This window comes from Scyliorhinus canicula, chromosome 16 (assembly GCF_902713615.1).
Source record: "Scyliorhinus canicula chromosome 16, sScyCan1.1, whole genome shotgun sequence".
In the NCBI taxonomy this organism is placed as follows: Eukaryota; Metazoa; Chordata; class Chondrichthyes; order Carcharhiniformes; family Scyliorhinidae; genus Scyliorhinus; species Scyliorhinus canicula.
In genome coordinates, this window is record NC_052161.1 from 26,236,363 (window position 1) to 26,258,491 (window position 22,129).

Genomic DNA, 22,129 nt, shown 5'->3' on the forward strand with positions numbered 1-22,129 from the left:
GTGATCGTCCAGAGGGTTGGTGCAGATTTGGTGGGTCGAATGTCCTCCTCCTGCTCTGGAGGGATTCTGATTCCATGTGGGGCTTCTTGGCCACAGGAGTGCTGACATGGTCCTTCCACTGGTTGTTTACGGTATTGCTCCCCTTGGTCTGGAGTGTTCTTGTTTCTGTTTCTGTGCTGTTTAAATGGGCTGAAGGGTTTCCTTTGTACCAAGGTTTACTTTCTCCTCTTAAAATGGACCTGTACTGAACACGGCATTCAGACTGCCGAACAAATGGGATAGCTTTCTAAACGGGATAGTTCGGTCTGTATTCATAGCGTTCAGTCATCCTGTACAGATCCTTAATGAACGAGGCAATAGGTTCTCCTGGCTGCTGGACATGCTTATTAAATTTAGCCCTTTCAATGGTTTGTTACTTTTTAGGTTAAAATAATTATTGAATGATTTTCTTACTTCTTAAAATTTAGCAGATGATTTGTTGGTTCCTTGTCTAGCTACCAGGCCTCCCAAGTAAAGCAGTGTGTTAAATTGTTGCACTTCTGTATTTTTATGCAAGCAATCCGATATCTAAGAAATCTCTTTCTCCAATGTTCCCAATTATGTGATTGATTTGGACTTTGGATAAGTCCAAACTGACCTTTTTTAAAGTGTAGGTTCAGCTTTAAGATGTTGCTGAAATTCAAGATAGCACCACCTTTTGTTTTAAAACAAAAGGTTTACCAGCACTTGCTGGTTTAGGTGGGCACCCACTGCAATGGCTTTCGCACTAAGCCTTGGCCAAAGTTTGAACAGTGGCTACTTAGATTGACTAGCTGCAGACGTCTCCGTTTCAGCTTTTTAGGCTTGGGAAAGAATCGAATCCTGGCCTTTAAACCTGATTCTCTAGCTACGGTTGTCCGAATTAATTAATGCCTCTCCATCCCCCAACCTTTGGAGTGAGCTAAGATGCAACATGCTCAGGTGCTAACTCAGGAATCTGATTTTTCTAATGGAGTTTTTAAATGGGAATTTCTGACCACTGAACTACTTACAAGTTTCCCAGGACTTGCTTTACCCAGGAATTTAAAAGTTTTCTCTCACACTACTAGGTCTGCTGATTCCACACTCTGGGAGTTAAATCTAGACTTTGATGAGATCCTATGGAGTTTTCTGCTGCAATGAGAAAAATCTTAAATTTCTGCCTTCAGCTTCTCAGCCTTTCTTTGGAGTTTTTGCCGGGCTATTTTCCTCTGCGTACCTGCTTTTTGAGCTATTCTTCAGGTCAAAATGCTTCTTTGAATTCTTTAGCCTTGCAGAATTATAGTCTTTCTCTGCATTTTATGTGAGGTTTGGGGTTTTTCCATTCATTGCCACCATGTTGTAGGATGTTGGATACCATTCCGAAGGTCTCAATGAAGTCCCTGTAGTCTTATGTAGGTTAACTATATATATTTATTGACTACAAGTGCTATTTACATAGATTTAGTAAAAGGTTCAAGCCAAGGGCTTGTGCGCATAGCTCTGTCCAACTTTTGAGTGACCCCTAGGTGTTCTCTTACATCACTGTGTGGGAGATACTGTACTCTCATGTTAACCTTTATATTAGAATACACATTGTCATAGCAAGAATAGTTCCAATTTTTCTTTTACCTGTCCCATCTCAGCAACAACTCTGCTGTTGGCATCACAATAGTTGGAAACTAACATTTGTCCAAGTTTGAATGCTGAATCAAACCTCCAAACTAAATCTATAGGGTTCTTTGACCAGCCTCAATTTCGGTACTGTATTTACTACTAAACTATAGTAATAGATCTAGTAATTTGAGTTAAAAGGTATAGATTCAGCACCCTCATGAATAAATTGCATAAATTACCACAATCTCATTAAATGCAAAATAATCTATCAAAACAAACATTCACGATAGGACTGGCTGGCTAACTGACTAACAATTAGATGAAAACAGATTGGCTTAGATGAAGGCAGATTGAAATGACTCAAATTCAGAGTTTGTACTTTGAATCAAATGAACTTCGAAAAACTAATAGTTTTTTCCTTCCTTGTTCTTTGCTTCCTTAAGCCAAAGCACATAGCACACGACCATAATTCTAAAGAAAAAACTCACAAAGGATTTATATATGGCTGTTTAAATAAAATTTCAATTTGCGTTTTATGGTATTAATTTCGAGGTAACATTCATTAAAACTATACATACATGCAGAATAAATTTAAGACCAGATTTAACATTCAAAGTAAGGCAAAAATGAAAGAATCCCCATCAGTACAACAGCACACTGTGAACATCACATAATAGACATTTAAGTAATCAGACTACATATGCATTATATTTATTTGAAACATTATTATTTATCTATTCCCAACATGCTTGTGGAAGGCCATTACCTGTACTTCCAGGAACTTCTACAGAGTCAGCAGCAAAGTTCCATCATGTGCACAATCCTGGAGTAAGGCTAGGATCATACCAGCATAGCTTTTTTTTAGGGTCACATGTGTTGGTACCAACACATTTTTGTAATACCATAAAACGCAAATTGAACATTTTGTGAAATCTGATTTTGAAGGAAATAATTACATTAACAAAAACCATTTCAAGTCCACAAAATTCAAATTGAACAATTTGAGAATAAGACTGGAAGTACAAGAAGACCTGAGTTGCTTGGGTCATGATCTGAATTGCCATGGCTTAGACATAACTTGGAATATTGGAGCAGGATTAAGCCTTTTGGTTCTTTGAGCCTGTACATTATTCAATAATATCATGGTGATCTGTTTGTGGTCTGATTTCCACATTTTTGTCTGCCCTCCATAACCCTCGACTCTTTTGTCCATCAAAAAGTGATCTAATTCATCCTTGAATAAATTCAATTACACAGCCTTCACTGCTTTCTGGGAAAAAGAATTCTAAATACAAACATTCCTCAGACATTTTTCCCCCCCCACATTCCTGTCTTAAAAGGGAGACCTCTTATTTTTAGAGTTTCCCAAATTTTAGAAGAAATAGAAGTGATCTTACTGACACACAGAAAATTCTGAGCGAACTAGATAGAGGTGATACTAAGAGGCCCAAGAACTGGGTTCTGGGACATCACAGGGGAACAGTTAAGCCATTGGTTGGTGAGCTTTTTTCTTCTTTATCTTTGAAAACTGTTTAATGCTGTTTCAAGCTTGGAAGTCTCCATCACTCCCTTCCCTTCTCATGCTGTTTTTCAAGCTCCAAAGACTTATCCACTCTGCCTTCTTGCGCTGCTTGAAGCTTTCAATTAGGTATTCTAATTGAAAGTTGCATTGGGTTACAGTTTAGCAGTCCCAAATGTAAACCTTTCCTACATTTGAATTTGTTACAAAGTCAGCCATATTACTTAACATACGTCAAACGCAACTGCTTCTTTTGACAATACAAACCAGAACTCTGAAATACTGTTTGATACTGATGTGTGCAAGATATAAAGATAAATTAGTGTTCAGAAATAAAAACTAAAAGCCTGTCATGGGTAATCAACAAGGAAACATTCGGTCTTCCAGTCTCTGTGGCGTCTTTGTTCCTGTTCACATGCAATTAAGACTTTAAATCAGGATAGAATGACTACACAGTCTTTAATAGAGACAAATTCTTCCCCATTTCTGTTCATAATTTCAGGAGATTTGACAATATACCTGCCAACTGTGCCTCAAGTTCTACTCGAATTTGTCTGTGTGATATTTACTTGGTAGTGTTGATATGTTTAGGGCTTTTTGCATGTTTGAACTCAGTAAACCACAAGGCATTGCATATGTACTACGTTACAGTGTTACATTTTGCAAGTATGGACCCTCAGTGAATAAATTAAAATGCGGGCCATAGCAGAAATATTTGAGGGAGTGATGTACGCATTTTCTGAGTAAGTTCTTGACATTTCTATTTCTGCTCTTCTGGATGATATTTATTTATTGCTTCTAACCTTGGCTCTTGCCATTCATTTGTTCTTTATTGGTTCCACAGTTTATATTTATTTACCTCTATTCACATTGGGCATTACTCTTTTTTCTTTGTACTAATTTCTACCTGGGCCATTTTTCTATCCTTTTTTCAATTCACGGACATTCACAAAGGAAATTAATTACTATGTTGTCCATGTGAAAAGCAATCAGAAAGCCACACAAAGATATTGAGAGACGGTTATAAGTGAGAAGGAACTGGCTAAAAAATGGACACAGGCCACAAAGAAGAGAAAAGTGATTGTACATGCAAATTGATCAAACTCAGGTATGATTCACAGAGAAAATAATTCAAATGTACAGATTGTGCATGACACAAAACATTCTTTATTGCTGACATAATACGACCCATCTACAAAAAACGCAACTTCATAAGCTAGCACTACAAATAATTTATTTCTCGAACATATAAATGCAATCCATGCTTAAAAGATAGTAATAATCATCGCTTCTCGGCCTTTTGGCTAAGATAGAGCGTAGATTGGGCCTTTTGGCTCAGATCTGGTATGACTCTCTTCTGGGGACCATGAATTGGATTCAATTTGAATTGGTTTTTGGAGCAGGCAAGGAGCTGGATTAGGGGTTTGCCTCTGACCCACACTCTGAGCCCTGGCTTTGTAACTCAGATAAAGTAATTAAAAAAAAGATAGTAATAATCTCACCACTGGTGCCAAAAGCTAGATCCCATGGCGAACTGATTGACTGTTCCACTCCTGTCTTACCACCTTCTTGGTCAGTCCCTTGAATTCCTGTTCCTGCTATTGTGCTCACCCTTTCTGTCATAAGGTCAATCTAAACAAGGAAATAAATAAGAGTCTGTCAAATTCATTTAGGAATACAAACAAACTAAACAGAACATATGGCGACCTTCAATTATACTCATGGAAATTCTTCACTGCTGACCTTTCTGGGTGATCTGGAATTGGTGGTCCAGTAACGTAGTAAAGACTAGCCACCTATTCACATGCTGGTTGTTTCAGCCATCTGGAGAGTCTGGAAAGCCTATCAGCTACTATGCCATTTACTTTAGGACACCCAATTGAGATCAATTGCTGTTGGCCAGGATGTTAATATATCCTTGCCTTCGGCATACCATCTGCCCAAGGATTCAAGTATTGGACTCAGGATACTCCTAAAAGAACTGGGTGAACAGGCTGCATTAGAACCCAAATGGAATGCTTGTAAAAGTTGGTTTTCTGCAAGAAAGGAAGGGAAAACAACTGACGGGATTTTGAGATCCAAGGAACAAGGTGTTGCCTAGGTGGGCCTTGCTGGTGAAAGTTGGTGCTGGGATCGTTCAGCAGAGTGGAATAAGTTTTGAAGGACATTGGAAAATTAAGCCTAGTTTGGCAGGGAGAAGTGAGTCTGTTGGAAGCTAGTCGTAGTTTGGGACTTAATCTTGTCATGCTTCCCATCTGCTAGTAGTGTGGGCATAGAAAAAGGATTTGAAAGAAGGAACTCAATTAAGTTAATTGGTTAATACAGAAGTACTCTTGCTTTAATTTGGTACAGAGAAATTCATCTATTTTTTTAAATTTTGGTTTCCTCAAGGATCATAACAATCTTTAGACCAGGGGTGGGCAAACTTTTCCGTGCAAGGGCCACATTCAGAAATTCACAATTCACAAAGGGCCGCATAGTATATTAAGTAAAATAATTACTTCACCCGGTTATGATTCTGGGCGCCTCATATAGAACATAGTACAGCACAGAACAGGCCCTTCGGCCCTCGACGTTGTGCCGAGCAATGATCACCCTACTCAAGTCAACGTATCCACCCTATACCAGTAAGTAACCCAACAGCCCCCCCCCATTAACCTTAAAAAAAAATTTTTTTTTTAAATAAATAAATTTTTAATGACTTGGTGGGCCGCAGAAATACCTTTGGCGGGCCGCATGCGGCCCGCGGGCCGTAGTTTGCCCACCCCTGCTTTAGACATTCCCATCCAGATGTTTTATCTGCTCACTTCCTTAAGCTGAGCCATGCGCGGAACTACAAAGATCTCTACGCTCTTTTAAAACTGGCCTCTTGCACATTCCTGATTTTAATTACTCCGTTAGACATTCAGCTACCTGAGCCCTAAGCATGTAAATTCACTTGCTAAACCTCTCCACCATTCTCTCCTTTTAACATTTTTTTTTAATGAGTACCCAATTCTTTTTTTCCCCCCCAATTAAGGGGACCACCATTCTTGCCTTGTTTAAAATGCTGCTTGAAACCTTCCTCTTTGACCAAGCTTTGCTCTTCTGTCCTCATATCTCATCTGGCTGGTCAAATTTTGTTTGGCAACCCACGGTAAAATGCTTTGGGATGATTTAGTGCATCAAAGGTGTCATATTAATGCAAACTAATATACTTAATTGCATACCAATACATTTATTTTTAGGTTAAAAACCAAGACAGTTAAAGTGTATATTAGTTTACCTAATATAAATACATAGGATTTGATGTAAAATGGAATAATAAAAACAGTGATTAAACAAAGCATTAGAAATAATCTGCAAACTACCAATATGATATAAACTTTTAATATTAAGTTATATGGTTAAAATAAATGAGACAAATTAATACTAGATGCTTCATTGAAGTAGAACTACTGTACATAATACTGACATATTTTTTACCTTTCTTATTGCATGGTTCTCAGTATCTGCCACGTAGATAATATTATCCTTCATCAATACCCCTTGAGGAGAATTAAAACGGGCTTCAAAAATTTTCCCATCATTCCACCCACTCTTTGGTCCTGGATTAAAAAAAGAAATTGGAATATGTTTTACTGTAATTCAGTAATGACAACATTATTAACAGCAAACTGCTTCACTAAAATATCAGAAGCTTTGGAATAGGTCTTAAAGTGTGCAAAAGATATTAAAGAACATCCCTCAAAAGTTTTGCTGAATTCAATGTTTGCAGGTTACAACACTGTTCTACTTATCTGTAACTAAAATCCATAACTCTGCAGTATACACATAGAATGAGTATCAGTAAATAATTTGGTACATGGCTTCCATGAACATCATTTAGAGTTATAAATTAATGCAGAATTTAGGAGATTTAAGAAATATCAACGCCCAAAAATACTCCCCTCTAAAGCTACTTGCTGGCAAGCCTATGGCTAATATAAGTGCAGCTTCTAGTCAGGTTTAAAGACTCATTAGTTTTAGCAAAGCCACAATCCAGTGTACTATTTGGCCAGAAAGATCAGAAAATCTGACTCACTCCAATTGATACATTTCTCCAAATGCTATCAGCTAAAGACCGAATTAGACTTGTCTACGATACCCTCCAATAAAGACAATTGCAATTTAAACTCACAAATACATAATCCCTAGTTCTCTTACTGCTCATGGAACTGCAACTAGATAGTTCAGGAGAGATGACAAAAAAAAGGTGAAGAGCCAACAACAACCTCAAGACTCAAGAGCAGCAAATGTTTTCCTTTCCAACCCTATGGGCAATGGATGAAATGATATACATTCAATACATTCCCTAGCAACAGCTTTATAATTATATAAATGTACGCCGTCTGTTAGCCTGGGCTCAGTTGGTAGCACATTTGCCTTCAAATCAGAAGATTTGAGGTTCAAATCACACTTTGGGACTTGAGCACAAAAATCAAGGCCGACATTCCACTCCCGCACTCAGGAAATGCTGCGCCTTTGGAGGTGCAATCTTGCAGTCGAAACATTAATATGAGGTACTGTCTGTCTCTCAGATGGCATTAAAGATCCCATGGCATAATTTTGAAGACAAGCAGAGGAATTACCCTGCTGTCCAGATCAATATTTATGCTCAATCAACATCACACAAACAGACAAGTTGGTCATTTTTACTGTTTGTAGGAGCTTGCTGTATGCAAATTGGCCGTCACTGTTCCAATATTATAGTAGTGACTAGGCTTCAAAATACTTGGTTGGATAGATAATGCTTTGAGATGTCTGGTGATTATGAAATGTGCTATATAAATGCAAGTCTATCTTCTTTTAAATCTTGGAAAAACAAATCAAAGCATTTTCAGATACAGGACATATTGCCTGATGAAAATAAAATCTGCATTGGACATCAAACAGGCTGCCGTGTGTAAATTGCTAATAATAATACTTATGGCTAAGATAAGGTTAGAAAGCCCAGTTTTGACATTGAATTAACATTTGCTCATGTAACTTCGAAAAGGTGTGGCATTTCTAACAATTGAATTTACAGTCAACTTGTTATTGTTATAATGTATCAATGAAAAAAAGCTTGTAGTTTGCGGAAACAAATTTTAATTAGTGCAGTTTTTAGCTTTATTCACTAGATAATTCTTAAAGTAGCTGAGAAGCTGCATCTTTTAAACAAATAAATACTCTCTGGTGAGTTTCAAATAAATCCAGCTCCAATCAGCCACAACATTTTGTTACTGTTTTGATTTTTACTACCACCAGAGACTTTGTTATGAAGTCATTGTCATTATGGCACGGAAGCAGACCATTCAGCCACTGAGTATTTTGCTGGTTTCTAATGCAGAGCAAGGCCAGCAGTGCAGTTTCAATTACCCTACCTGCCTCCCCGAACAGATGCCGGAATGTGGCGACTAGGGGCTTTTCACAGTAACTTCATTGAAGCCTACTTGTGACAATAAGCGATTGTTATTATTTGCTGGCTCTATGTAGACAATCCAATCAATCCCATCTACCTGCTCTATTCCCATCAGGATCCTGTCTGGTCTGCCCCTTCTAGCCCTAGGAAACCTGAAGATCACCCTCTGCTCAACAGCACCTTCCTGGTCTGTTTTTTTTATTCTTATGCAGCCTCCTCAGCCTGAACTCCCCCATAGGCTCCACCATTCCAAGGCTGCGTTTGGCCAACCTAGAAACAAAGCCCCCGTGGTGCATTTCCTCCTGTGGGGGATCAGAGTATCACCGGGAAGGGGTGGCAGGGGGTAAAATTGGGCTTCTGGCCCGTTAATTGCATGCTTATCATGAATTAGCATTTTCCTGCTGGCGCGGGGCAGGTAGCGCGCAACGGCCGGCAGAAGGGGAGCAGAGAATGGCAACGGGTATAGCGTATGACGCTGAACCTGTTTTTCAGGTGACGCTCCATTCTCCGTCCGATCGTAGCGGTGGGGAAAGGAGAATCCTGGCCAAAGAATAGAGTTGCGAGGGTCTTACCTCCAACTGAGCAAAGAACGTCTCCATTTTTTTCAGTCACCAAAATCCTATGATGGCCAGAGTCAGCAATTGCTAGTCTTCCTGTAGCATTATCCACTGCAATTTTAGCCGGAAAAAGCAACAAAGAGGGTGGCAAAGAATCTTTGTATAATTTCAATTTGATGCCATGATCCTTGATTTCTCCTTTTTCTTTGTAGTATTTCAAGGTTATTGAAATAAAGGAAAAGAGCTTTTCCCTGTGTCCTTCTCCAATCACAGTGAACAGCATATTTCCCCGTGGACCTAGAATTACTAATGTTGGCCAACATGTCACCTCAAGCTCCTGCCACAGCTTTGCATCAGCATCGTTCACGACTGGATGGGTAATATTATAACGGAGGACAGCACTCTGAATGTTCTTAAGAACCTTTTCATTTGGGAACTTCGCCGAGTGGACACCAACAACTACTAATCCATCTGAAAAATTAATACAAAATAAAACATAATCAGTTTCTAAAACAAAGTTACTGTGAAGAAAAATTACCACTGTACAGTTCAAAGTGAGGGGTGGGAGTTTAGGGGGGGGGGGGGTATTTGAAGAAAAACATTTTTACCCAGAGAGTGGTGATGGTCTAGAATGCACTGCCAGGGAGGGTGATAGAGGTGGGATATCTCACATCCTTAAAAGCATACCTGGATGAGTACTTGGCACGCCATAACATTCAAGGCTATGGGCCAAGTGCTGGTAAGTGGGATTAGGTGGGCAGGTCAGGGCAGGGCCTTTCATGATATGGTGCAGACTCGATGGGCCGAAGCGCCTTTTCTGCACTGTAGTATTTATTCTGTGATTCTGGCCAAAAAGAAGCAAAAAATTTGAGAATAACTGTAACTGGTCTACAAGAGCAAGAGAAAATAATTGGTAAACTTTAAAATGGAAAAAGGCACAGGGTCAGAAAAAAAAGGGTCAAATTATATACTCAATATGCTGTAATTAAGAATTATTTTCACATTCGAAACTGCAGTATGCTGAATGCTAGGGGATATAAGTTTGTGGAACTTTTACTGTACACGCTCCGCAGTTTTCACATCCATTTAAAAATAGTCGTCTCTTCTTTCAGAAGACAGACAAGCAGTCGGTTGTTCTGAGGTATACTGCAAGAACCATGTTGGTTCTTGCAACATTTGTGTACACAGGGCTGCTTCAAAGGCACCCTACTGATTGGGAAAATGCTAGGGCCTGGAATTTTAGTTGAAAGAACAGCAGAGTCCAAATTTCTGAAGTCCTGCCCCTGAACAACGTACCTACCAGTTTTGTGAGGCGGGAATGGGACTGGGTTGGGATTTGTGCATGCATGTTTTGTAGAGACAACGACCCATCCAGAACAGCAGCTGCCTCTATTCATGTGTGATTTTCATCAGTCAAGAGTGGAAAACACAACATGTGCAGATTAGACTTGATAGGAGCGATATAAACTTGGCAGAGTCCTAAAAAGAGGTTGGGTACCCCTTTCAATATGGTCCTGAGAGGTTGAGGAGGCTGGATTGTTAAACTTGGACATGAATGTGCACACCAACTCATTGGAACTGTCAAGAGGGCTTTAAAAAAGGCACTGTCAAAGCAACAGTCAAGCTGTCAAACAATTCTGATCTTTATGTCCTTAAAAAATAATTGCTTCCTGTTTATTGACCAAAGCACGAGGGCAAATTATTACTGGATTAACTCTGCATGACTAATTTCACAACCTTCACAATGGGGTGTTTGCCATCTCACAAGTTGACTGACAGCTTCAAGTAGTTGAGGGCTTTTGAAGTACCACCATGAATCCCAATGTCTGTTTTTATGAGAGGTAAACAAATGGAATAATTGCTTTTATAAGGAATGATGGGCGCGATTTTCCGCTCCCCACGCCGGGTGGGAGAATCGCGGGAGGGCCGGGCGACTCATTTCACGCCCCCAGCGATTCCCCCACCCCCCGCTCAGAAGAATCGCCGCTTTTCACGGCGACCGGCGATTCTCCGGCCCGAATGGGCCGAGCGGCCTGCTGTTCGCGACCGGTTCACGGCGGCGGCAACCACACCTGGTCACTGCCGTCGTGAACATGGGCGCCAAAGGCCCATCGTCGGGCCGGCGTCTCAAAGCGACGCACTCTTTCCCCTCTGCCGCCCCGCAAGATCAAGCCGCCACGTCTTGCGGGGCAGCGGAGGGGAAGCCGGCCACCGCGCATGCGCGGGTTTGAGCCGTCAGCCGTCGTGACGTCAGCCGCGCATGGGCGGGTTAGAGCCGGCCAACCTACGCATGCGTGGCTGACGTCACACAGGCGCCGTCGTGTCATTCTCGGTGCGCCGTCTGTGTCAAGGCCCGGCGGCCGAGAATAACAGAGCGGCGCTCCTAGCCCCCCGGGTGGGGGTGAATAAGGTGAGAGGAGCGGCCTCCGAGGCCGTCGTGAAACTCGTCCGAGTTCACGATGGCCTTCCCAATTTTTCCAGGGAGCGGAGAATTCCGCCCTATGTAGTTGAAGGAATGTGAATGTAGTGAATGAGTTTTGAGAGTTTTAAAAAAACAATTTGCAATAGTTTGAACTTTATTATTTCATATCTGCATGGGTCCAGAGGTCTGCCATAGTGGATATTGGGTGAGTTGGCATGCAAGATATATGGGTGAAGGGTTTTGAGTGGGGAGCATAGGTTGACATGTGTTGGCATGAAGTGGCATAGGGGCTATAAAGGGCCATGTGTGGCAGCGGGATGGAAAATAGGCCAGCAAGATTTCAGGGGCATCAGTTGGCATGGAGAGTATGAGGGGCCATGGGGTAGGTCGGGAGTGGGAAGGGGGCATGAAGTTGCACAGATGGGGTATGGCAGCGCATGGCGGACTTGGAGGGTCAGGCCTTTTATGTTTTACTATACATTTTTAAAAACGTTAACACAACTAAGCCAACCATCTGCCCGACCTGCCTCCGTATGTGACAGCCTCCCCACTCATTCTGGGTCACCCTCCATGGACTAAAATTCCGATCTTCTGGGGCATTTTCTTCTGGATTGGATTTGCAGAGCCAAAAATTGTCCCAACTCCACACTTCCAACCCAGAAGCGAAATTCAGGCCTGTGTGCTTCATGTCAGTGTACCACTATGATGTGTCAACTTGTGTATTTAGTTTAAAGTACTATTGTAAAGTATCATTTTGTTTTTCCTAAATGTTGTTTTCTTTATAACAAATGTATTCCACCATCACAAAATAAAATAACACCTCAAAAACAGATTCATTTATTTTTGATGGGGGTTTGTAATGTGCAAGTTGACTGAAAACCAACAGTGATTGCACTTTCAAAGTACTTAATTAGTTGGAAAACTAACTGGGCCATCCTGATAAGGTACTTGTTAAATGCAATCCTTCTGTCGCTACCTGAACAAAGATTTTCAACATTTATGCTTCAGAAACATATAAATAGTGTAATTTTGGACTCCTTTTCTTCTCTAATGACTGGCTATATTACGGGAAAAAGTACATTACATTTTTTCACTTCAATGTTGACAAAAGAATGCTGGAGACAAGAAAGTATACAACAAACAAGCCAGATTATTTGATTTACCAATTATCAGTTACAACATAACACTACTAAGTCGATTATGTGCACGCTTTCCAGAAAAATGCAATTGCTTAGAATCTAGATTACCCGGCTGCGAGTAAACAGAGCTAATCATTTGGCATCGCTGACATCCCAAGTGGTATGAGTGTGTTGTGCAAGATATCTCAGTACTGTGTTGCTGATGCTGGTGTTGATTCTCCATGCCCAGAACCACTTGACTGAAAAATGAATCCTGGAGCCTTTTCCCGGTTTAGCAGTTCCCTTTCTGCTGATCTGTGACACTCGTGTGGTCTGTGGCAGTTCAGTATCATGTAACACTTCATACCATGGACAATGGTCTTAGGTAGAAGGGAATTGTTGAAATAGCAGTTTTTATTATTTTAAAGCAGGAACTATAAATTAAGTTACTTCTGTGCTCCAGTACTTATATCAATGTTTTCCTTTTGCCACATTTTATTTCTTAATGGATCCAATTTATTCTTTGAGATACACAGTTATCAAAGTTGGAAAGAGCAGGAACTTATAATGATGATCCATATTATTGCAGTGTGCACCAATAAAAAGATTAACTGCTCATTCTGCATGTCACTTTGCAAAATTGCACATTTTGATTCATAGAAAACATGTCTTGTCTGTGAAAGTGGTCCTTTGTTGTGGCAAACAGAGAGTCTCTGGAGCCCACTTAAATCTTTGGCTTTAATCGATTTAAAGTTTGAGTTGCATTTCAGTAGCAGATTGACAAAGCCAAAGGAATTTGATAAGTAATTTTCATGCAAGAATGCTGCTAGTCTTATCTGTCATGAATCTACTAATACAAAGATCTTTTTTTATAATGCATTTGCTATTTTACACACAAACACATACATACCCTGAAATGCAAAATTACAGTCCTGAATCACGTCTTCCCTATCTTTTAATTTAAAAAAAATATTCTGCTCTAAAATGTTCCTTGCAACTGATTATTTTGGGCTTTGTTTCCCCACTTAAATAGTCATCACCGTGTAAAATATCTTCAGTTGACTACAAAATGAAAGCTGCCTATTTTTAGTATCAATGGCACCAAGCTGTCTGAGATGACATTACAAACAACTTGGGTGGTATATGGTACGTTTGATCTCCTGATACCCGTGTAACTGATGCATGTAACTTTTATCACAGATTAATGCTCACCGAGTCACCCAAACTCATCTGTTTGATTGCCCCATTCAATTTCTGGAGATTATTTGCATATATTTTTAGTAATCCCAGAAGATCTCATTTATTTGGCTGGTTCCACCAACAGTGGAAACAGCAAAATTGATATATAATAGATAATGTTGCAAGCTAAAAAAGAACAAACAAACCATATTAAAGAGCATATTAATAATTACAAATGATCGCACTACATTTAAATTTAATTCAAGAAATTACAAATCAGTAATGGGTCCAAAAATAGCTCCAAAGAACGGAACCTGTCTTGTTAACAATTACATTTTCTATTTCTCTTTGAATAGTTTTTAAGAATGATGTTAGACTCTATTTAATTTCAGAGTTTGCTGCTAATTTAAGTGTTAATGGAGATATATTACTGTACTTTAACGTCCAGTAGCTGCTAAAAACTTAAATAATATTGTTTTGATGAGGAGGAAACTATCAGTTGAAAGAACCAGAGAAACATTCTCTCACAGTCAGTTACATAGGTTGAGCATGCTTTATTCGTAAATCTGAAAAGTGAGCAGATCCAAAAACACAAACCTTTTTTTGAACCTCATCGACTTTTGAAGTGGGAAATCCACCTGAACCAACACGGCCCAAGCCAACATGAAAGTTGCTGACCACAGGAAGCCTCTGACCCAAACTGACATAAACTTCGCCGACTGCACCTAATCTTTAGCGTGGCAAGTCTAGTTGTTATCTTACATTGTGCCCAGCTGCTGTGAGACTCTTTGCTAATGACCCAAATCCTATCATAGCGACAAAGTTCAAACAAGGAAATGCTGCCACTTGGGAATCAAATAGAATCAGCAAGTCTTTGGAGGTGCAGATACGAGTGCTGAGTTGGGTCTGTCAGAGGCTGCTTTCCCTTGTTTCACTGTTTGACTTTCCACTGAGGGACAGAAAATCTTTTATCCAACTCCTCGTTACTAACTAGGTTTACACAAGTAACCACTTATTCATCCTAACTATATATCCAAAATCCGAACATATCCGAATACCGAAAAGCAAACAGTCCCGAGGTTTTAGGGGAAAGGATACTCGACCTGTACATTAAACCTGGTACGTGAAGCATGTGTTACACTGAAAATTAAATCTGTAGCATCTGCTACTCGTGTAGACGGTGATAAGTATTTTCAAATGTTAATATTGTCATGCTTCACAAGATCTACCATTTTATAGTGGGAGAATATCAGCCTGTGGATGCACAATCTGGTCACCAGATTATTCAAAGATGCTTTCCAAAATCTTTTCTGGTTGCTACTCAGCTCCAGACCTCATTACAGCCTTTGACCAAACATGGAGAAAAGAACTGAATTCAAGAGAGGAGGTGAGAGTGACTGCTCTTGACATCGAGGCTGCATTCGACCGAGTGGCACTTCAAGTAATCATTGTGAAAATGAAGTCAATAGGAATCAGAGAGAAACCTCTCTGCTGGATGGGGTCAAACCTAACACAAAAGGAAGGTAGTTCTAGTTCTTGGATACTAATCATCTCAGACCCTGGACACTGTTGCAGGAGCTTCTCAGGCTGGTGCCTGACCAACTATTTTCAGTTGCTTTATCAATTATTTCTCTTCCACCACAAGATCAAAAGTGTAATTACTTCCTGAAATTCATTCATGGGATGCGTGCGTCGCTCGCTAGGCCAGCATTCATTGTTCATACCTAATTGCCCATAAGAGGTTGATGGTGAGCTGCCTTCTTGAACTTTCCTTTAGATGTTCATCAGCATTTTGATCATCGGGGGTGGGGGCTGACTGGCAACCATTGATCTAACTGGTCAATCCATATAAATACTGTGGCTTCAAAAGCAATCAGACGTTGGGAATTCTGTAGTGAATTACTCACCTTCTGATACCCGAAAACCTATCCCCATTTACAGTGCACAAGTCAGGTGCGTGATGGAATCACCATCCTGACTTGCAAATATGCTGTCAGCCCTTCACTGTCGTTCAGACTAAATTGTGGAACTCTCTCCCAAACAGCATTCCTGAATTGCTAGAATACTGTTCATCACCAGCTTCCCAAGGGAAATTAGGGATGGGAAATAAATGTTGGCCATGCCAGCAAAGCCCTCATCCCAGGAATGATTAATAAAACAAAACATAGCTACTGAAGAGCCAAAATTGTAGAATTACAGATATCTCTTGAGAGTTGTGGGCTTGAAGGAGGTTACAAAGGCTTAGGCCATGGGAGGATCTAAAGGCCAGGATTTCAAAATCAAGGTGTTATTTAACCAGGAACCAATGTAGACTAGTGGGCAAAGGTGGTTTCTGGCAATGACTGGACAGATAATGTTGTGGGCTCATAAGTTACTATGGGTGGAGAGTCATCATAAAAAGTGAGATCACGTTTCACATGACCCCAGGAGCCGTGGGGATAGAACAAAAACTAAAAATGTGTATATATGGTCCAGTTTAAGTTACAATAATTAACCCCAACATTTCTTGTACATTATTTACATTCCTGTGACTCCGACATCAGACACACACTACAGGAGAAAATACGATTTAAGATTGAAACCAAATGTGTGCAGTCCCATCCAACTGGAAGACAGAGGAGAGGACGTTGGTATGGTCGGCCATGTCAAAATCTGCAGACAAGTCAAGGAGGATGAAGAGGGGTAGTTTACAATATTCACAGTCACATAGGTATTTTAAAAATGTTTTTATTCTCCTCCTTTTTCACATTTTCTCCCAAATTTACACCCACCAACAATAAACAATAATCAATAACAAATGCAATGTCAATCCCCATGTCAACAACAACAATCCCATCTTCCCACCAAACCCCCAAACAGCATCCCACATGTTAACATAAACAAATAACAAAAAGGAAACAGGAATCATCCATAATCATCATTAACACATGCAGTCCCCCTCCCCCCAACTCCCCCCCCCCCCACTAGTGTTCGATGTAATCTAATTCTTGAAAGTGCATAATGAATAACACCCATGAATTATAGAACCCCTCCATCCTTCCCCTCAGTTCAAACTTACACTTCTCAAGAATCAAGAATTCCAGCAGGTCCCCCCGCCATGCCAGGGCACAGGGTGGAGAGGTTGATCTCCATCCCAACATCAACGAGGCGAAGGCTACAACTTCTGCCTCTGCACCCATTTCCAACCCCGGCTGGTCCGACACCCCGAATATGGCCTCCCTAGGGCCCGGGTCCAGTTTCACGTGCACCACTTTAGAAATTACCATAAAAACCTCCTTCCAGTAATCCTCTATCTTTGGACAGGACTAAAACATATGAACATGGTTTGGGTGGCGCACCCCCCCCCCCCCCCCCCCCCCCCACACAACGTTCACTCACATCTACCCCCTCAAAAGCACCGGCTCATCCTTGTCCTTGTGAGGTGTGCTCTACATACCACCATCAGCTGTCTCAGCCCTAACCTCGCGCACGAGGTGGAGGCGTTCACCCTCCGGAGCACCTCACACCATAAGACATAGGAACAGAATTAGGCCACTTGGCCCATCGAGTCTGCTCCGCCATTTAATCATGGCTGATATTTTCTCATCCCCATTCTCCTGCCTTCTCCCCGTAATCCCTGATCCCCTTATTAATCAAGAACCCCTCCTCCACACCCTGTCCCAACTCTTCCTCCCACTTTGCCTTGATCCCTTCCAGAGGCGCCTTCTCCTCTTCCAAAATAGCCCCGTAAACCGCCAAAACTACCCCCTTCTCCAGTCCCCCTGTCGTCAGCACGTCCAGCAGCTGTGGAGGCTGGCTCTACTGGGAAGCACTGTATCTTCTTTCTGGCAAAGTCTCGAACCTGCATGGATCTAAATATTTACCCCTGCTCCAGCCCATACTTTGCTCCCAGCTCCTTCAATCCTGCAAACCACCCCTCAATTTTTTAGTGTCTTAATTCCTTTCTCCTCCCATCTCTGAACATGTCCATCCCACTTCCCTGACTCAAATCTATGGTTCCCCTGAATTGGCATTTCCCGTGACCCTGCCCCTAACACGAAGTGCTGGTGAAACGGCCTCCAAATTCTCAACAAAGTTATTACTACCGGACTCCCTGAGTATTTCCCCGGGGCCGTCAGGAGCTGCGCTGTTGCTAGAGCCTTCACAGTCACATAGTAATCGGTGAATTCGATAAGAGCCATTTTGGTACTGTGAATGGTAAAAATCTGATTGCAAAAATTAAATCCGAGTTCCAGGAGTGATTAACATAAATTTGAAAGGAGACTGCATGTTCAAGGACTTGGAAGAGGAAAGGGGGATTGAAGCTGGGCTTTAGATTGCAAGGACAGAGGTGTCAAGAGTTGAAAGTTTGCAAAAATTGAGCTGTCAGCTTCCTTTGCGATATTAAAAAGTAGCAAAATACCTTGTCTTATTGTACAAAAAACACAAGTAAAGGCATCCTAACAGAGTCCTTTGTAGCAATAATATCAGCTACTTACAGAATTCTTGCACAATGAGATGACAACTTTACAGGGCATTGGATAGAAAAGGGTGAATATCAAACAAAAGTGAAGAGGCAAGAGAGATTTGGTGAATCGGGTTGAGGGGTGGAACACGTGGAAACTTGGTCAAATAGAACATTCTTTAGCAGGCTATTGATATTGCAAGACCGAGAGGCAAGGCCATGGAGGGATTTCAAAATAAAGACAATGGGTGTGATTCAGAGGAAAAACGTTAAAGTCCGCTTTCGGATGCATTTGGCAGGGTGCTTCTTGGCAGCTGCCGAGGGCCTCTAGAACTCCTCTTCACCACCTCAACCTTTTCTGGGGCCCTCAAATCCCCCTACACCCCCGATCTTATCAGCATGGCACTCCCCGCCCCAGGCCGGACTCTTGGCACTGCTAACTGCAACCTCAGCTCTGCCAGTCTGGCAATGCCGTTTGCACCAGTGCCAAACAGGCTCTGTCAAGATGCCAGACAGGCAGTGCCAAGGTGCCCAGAAGCTAGGGTATCACCTTGCTCTGTCTCCAACACCCGGAGGGTCTCTAATGGCCTGTTAAACCCTCAAGGTGCCGTCACATTTGTGGAAACCAGTGCTAAACTGCGAGGTCTTGCAGGCGCGGCCGCAAACCCTTAGGTGAAAGCAGTGTCCGGGTATTTAAATGAGCCTAATGGCTCATTTAAAAACAGATCGGATCACGCCCAGCAAGGGCGAGGTCCAAATTGCGCCGGGCGGAGCTGTTCGGGTGACTCGCGATTGGCGGAGCCCGATTTGGGGCTCTTGCGGGATTCACCCCTTGTGCCAGGATCTGCGCCGGGCACACTGCTGTCGCTGAATCGAGTCCAATAAATGTTGTTGCAATGCAAGAGCTCAAGGAACTTGGTGATGACAGCAGCATTGGATATGTGGGAGAATGAGGTCTGTGTGCAATGGAGAATTTTCTAGATCAGTACATTTGCGGTCCAAACAGGAAGGAGGCACTGCTGGTTCTGGAAAATTAGGGAGTTGAAAAGTGGATTAAATGTCAATCGGGGCACATTTAGGAGACAGTGATCCTTGTGTTATAAGGTTTAAGTTAGCTATGCAAAAGGACAACGAGCAATTCCAGCTGAAAATAATTAATTGGGGAAGACTACTCCAATGGGATGAGAATAGATCTGGCCCAGGTAAATTGGAATCAAAGAGTGGAATCCAAAACTGTAACAGTACAATCAATGGGCTGCTTCAAAGTGGAGATAGTTCAGGGACAGTTGAGGTACATTACCGCATATGGGACAGCTAGGACAATCAATCCGGAGCTCCCTGGATGAAGAAAAGAATAGAAAATAAAATAAAGCAGAAAAAGATTGCATAATGTGGATAGTTGAGAATCAGGTTGGCTATAGAAAGTTCAGAGAAGTGAAAAATAAATGAGAAGTATTAAGTATGAGAAGAGACTGGCAGGATAATGTAAGATGGAATCCAAAAGATTTATGTAGGCATATAAATAGGGCCATTTAGAGATTAAAAAGGGCATTTCTACATGGAAGCCGGGGCTATGCCTGAGCTACTAAATAATTACTTTGGATTTGTCTTTATTAATTGTTAGACCATCTAGTGTTTCAATTATCCTGTCTTTTACTATGACTTAAACAGCATTTTCTTCCTTGGTAAAGGAAGATATCTATAAGCTGTCATCAGGGCCATACGAGATTCATCCAAGGACAGTTACAGAATGACGGAAAATGTGGAGGTAATGACCATGACCTTCTAATCTTCCTCAGAAACAGGAGTGGTGCTAGAGGATTGGAGAACTGCAACTTCAAAAAATGGTGCAAGGATAAACCCAACAACCACAGGCCAATCAACGAGCTTAACTTTGGTGGTGGGAAAGCATTTAGGAATAATAATTAAGGACAATAGTCACTTGGGAAAATTCCAATTAATTATGGAAAGCCAACATGGATTCTTAATGAGGCAACAGAGAGGGTTGATGGCAGTTATGTAGTTGATGTGGTGTACATGGACTTTCAAAAAGTGTTCAGAACAGGTCTGCAGGAAAGTTAGAGGTTATGGAACAAATGGGACAACAGCAGCATGAATATGAAAGGAAACAGTAGTGGTCAACAGTTGTTTTTTAGACAGGAGTGATTCCCCAGAATTAGGACCTCTGCTAACTTTGATATATATTAATGACACAGACTTGGGAGGTTCACTTCTTGCCTGAATGTGTGGTGGAAGCAGATTTAATCAGTCTTCAAAAGGGAATTGAATTGTTATCTGAAGAGAAAAGATTTGAAGGCCATGGGGCGCAATTCTCCGCAAATGCAGAGAGTCGTAAAGGCTGCCGTGAAACCGGCCGTGTTTCACGGCAGCCTCCGCGCCCCCTCCCGGGACCCGATTCACCCCCCCCCCCGGTCGGGGCTAGCATCGCGGCCCCGGGAAGAACGGCAGCGCGGGCTTAGCGAACGTTTGCTAAGCCCGGCCGCCAAGACCCACGCCGGCTGACGCGCACGATGACATCAGCCATGCATGCGCAGGTTGGACTGCTCCAAGGGCAGCACGGTGGCCTAGTGGTTAGCACAACCGCCTCACGGCGCTGAGGTCCCAGGTTCGATCCCGGCTCTGGGTCACTGTCCGTGTGGAGTTTGCACATTCTCCCCGTGTCTGCGTGGGTTTCGCCCCCACAACCCAAAAAATGTGCAGAGTAGGTGGATTGGCCACGCTAAAATTGCCCCTTAATTGGAAAAAATAATTGGCTAATCTAAATTTTAAAAAAAAAAGGTTGGACTGCTCCAACCCGCGCATGCGCAGATGACGTCATTGCGCATATGCGTCAAACCCGCGCATGCACGGTCCGTCATGGCCCTCAGCCGCCCCGCGGACTGATCCTGCGGGGGGGCGGAGGGACAAAGAGTGCGCGGGAATCGGACCCGCTGGCCGCGATTGGTGCCCACCGATCGCGGGCCCATGCCACCCTTGGCACGGCCGTCGTGCGGCCGTGCCAATCGGTGGCATGGTTGCGCAGAACGGCACTTTGCGGCCGTTTTCACGAACTGTGATAGCAGGTGTGTTTAAATTCGTGAAAATGGCCATAAAGGCCTGGGAAATCGGCCCATCGGATAGGGAAGAATCGCTGCTCGCCGTAAAAAAACAGCGAGCAGCATTTCGTGTCGTGGGGCGGCCGTGGGGGGGGGGGGGGGGGGGAGAGAATAGAGGGAGGTCGGGAAAAATGTCGGGATGGCCCTCCCGCTATTCTCCGACCCGTCGTGGGGGGCAGAGAATCGTGCCCATGGTTTTTGAAAAGTCACACATACTCAGAGACCATTCAATATATGATGGAGGCGGCACACTGGCACAGTGGTTAGCACTGCTGCCTCACAATGCCAGGGAGCTGGGTTTGATTCCGACCTCGGGTGACTGCATACGTGGTGTTTGCATATTCTCCCTGTGTCTGTATGGGTTTCCTCCGGGTTCTCCGATTTCCTCCCACAGTCCAAAGATGTGCATGTTAGGTGGATTGGCCATGCTAAATTGTCCCTTAGTGATGTGGTTACATGGATAGGGCGGGGGATTGGGCCTAGGTAGGGTGGTCTTTTGAAGGGTCGGTGCAGATGGCCAAATGGCCCCTTCTGCATGTAGGGATTCTATGACAACTTAGTTCATAAAAGGCACTGGATTCCATAAGATCAGCAATCCCATTTTAAGATCACACAGTCCTTTACTTTTAGCCAAAGTAGAGCACTTAGGAAATTGAGATTTAAAATCAGTTAGACGAGAGAATTTTCAGAAACAGCACATTATGAGAAATTAACTAGCTTAAAATCTCAATACTCAGT

At 42.3% G+C, this 22,129-nt stretch overlaps 1 protein-coding gene across 1 annotated transcript in view; it reads right to left on the reverse strand.

The window, feature by feature from the left end:
• The window catches only part of nhlrc2 (NHL repeat containing 2), a 90,563-nt gene that overhangs the window by 47,940 nt on the left and 20,494 nt on the right, over positions 1-22,129 (reverse strand). The window contains exons 3-5 of the mRNA XM_038822044.1: positions 9,128-9,583; positions 6,599-6,720; positions 4,636-4,765 (exon numbers count right to left, since the gene is read on the reverse strand). Coding sequence (XP_038677972.1) covers positions 4,636-4,765; positions 6,599-6,720; positions 9,128-9,583 — 708 coding nt within the window. The remainder of the gene's footprint in view (positions 1-4,635; positions 4,766-6,598; positions 6,721-9,127; positions 9,584-22,129) is intronic.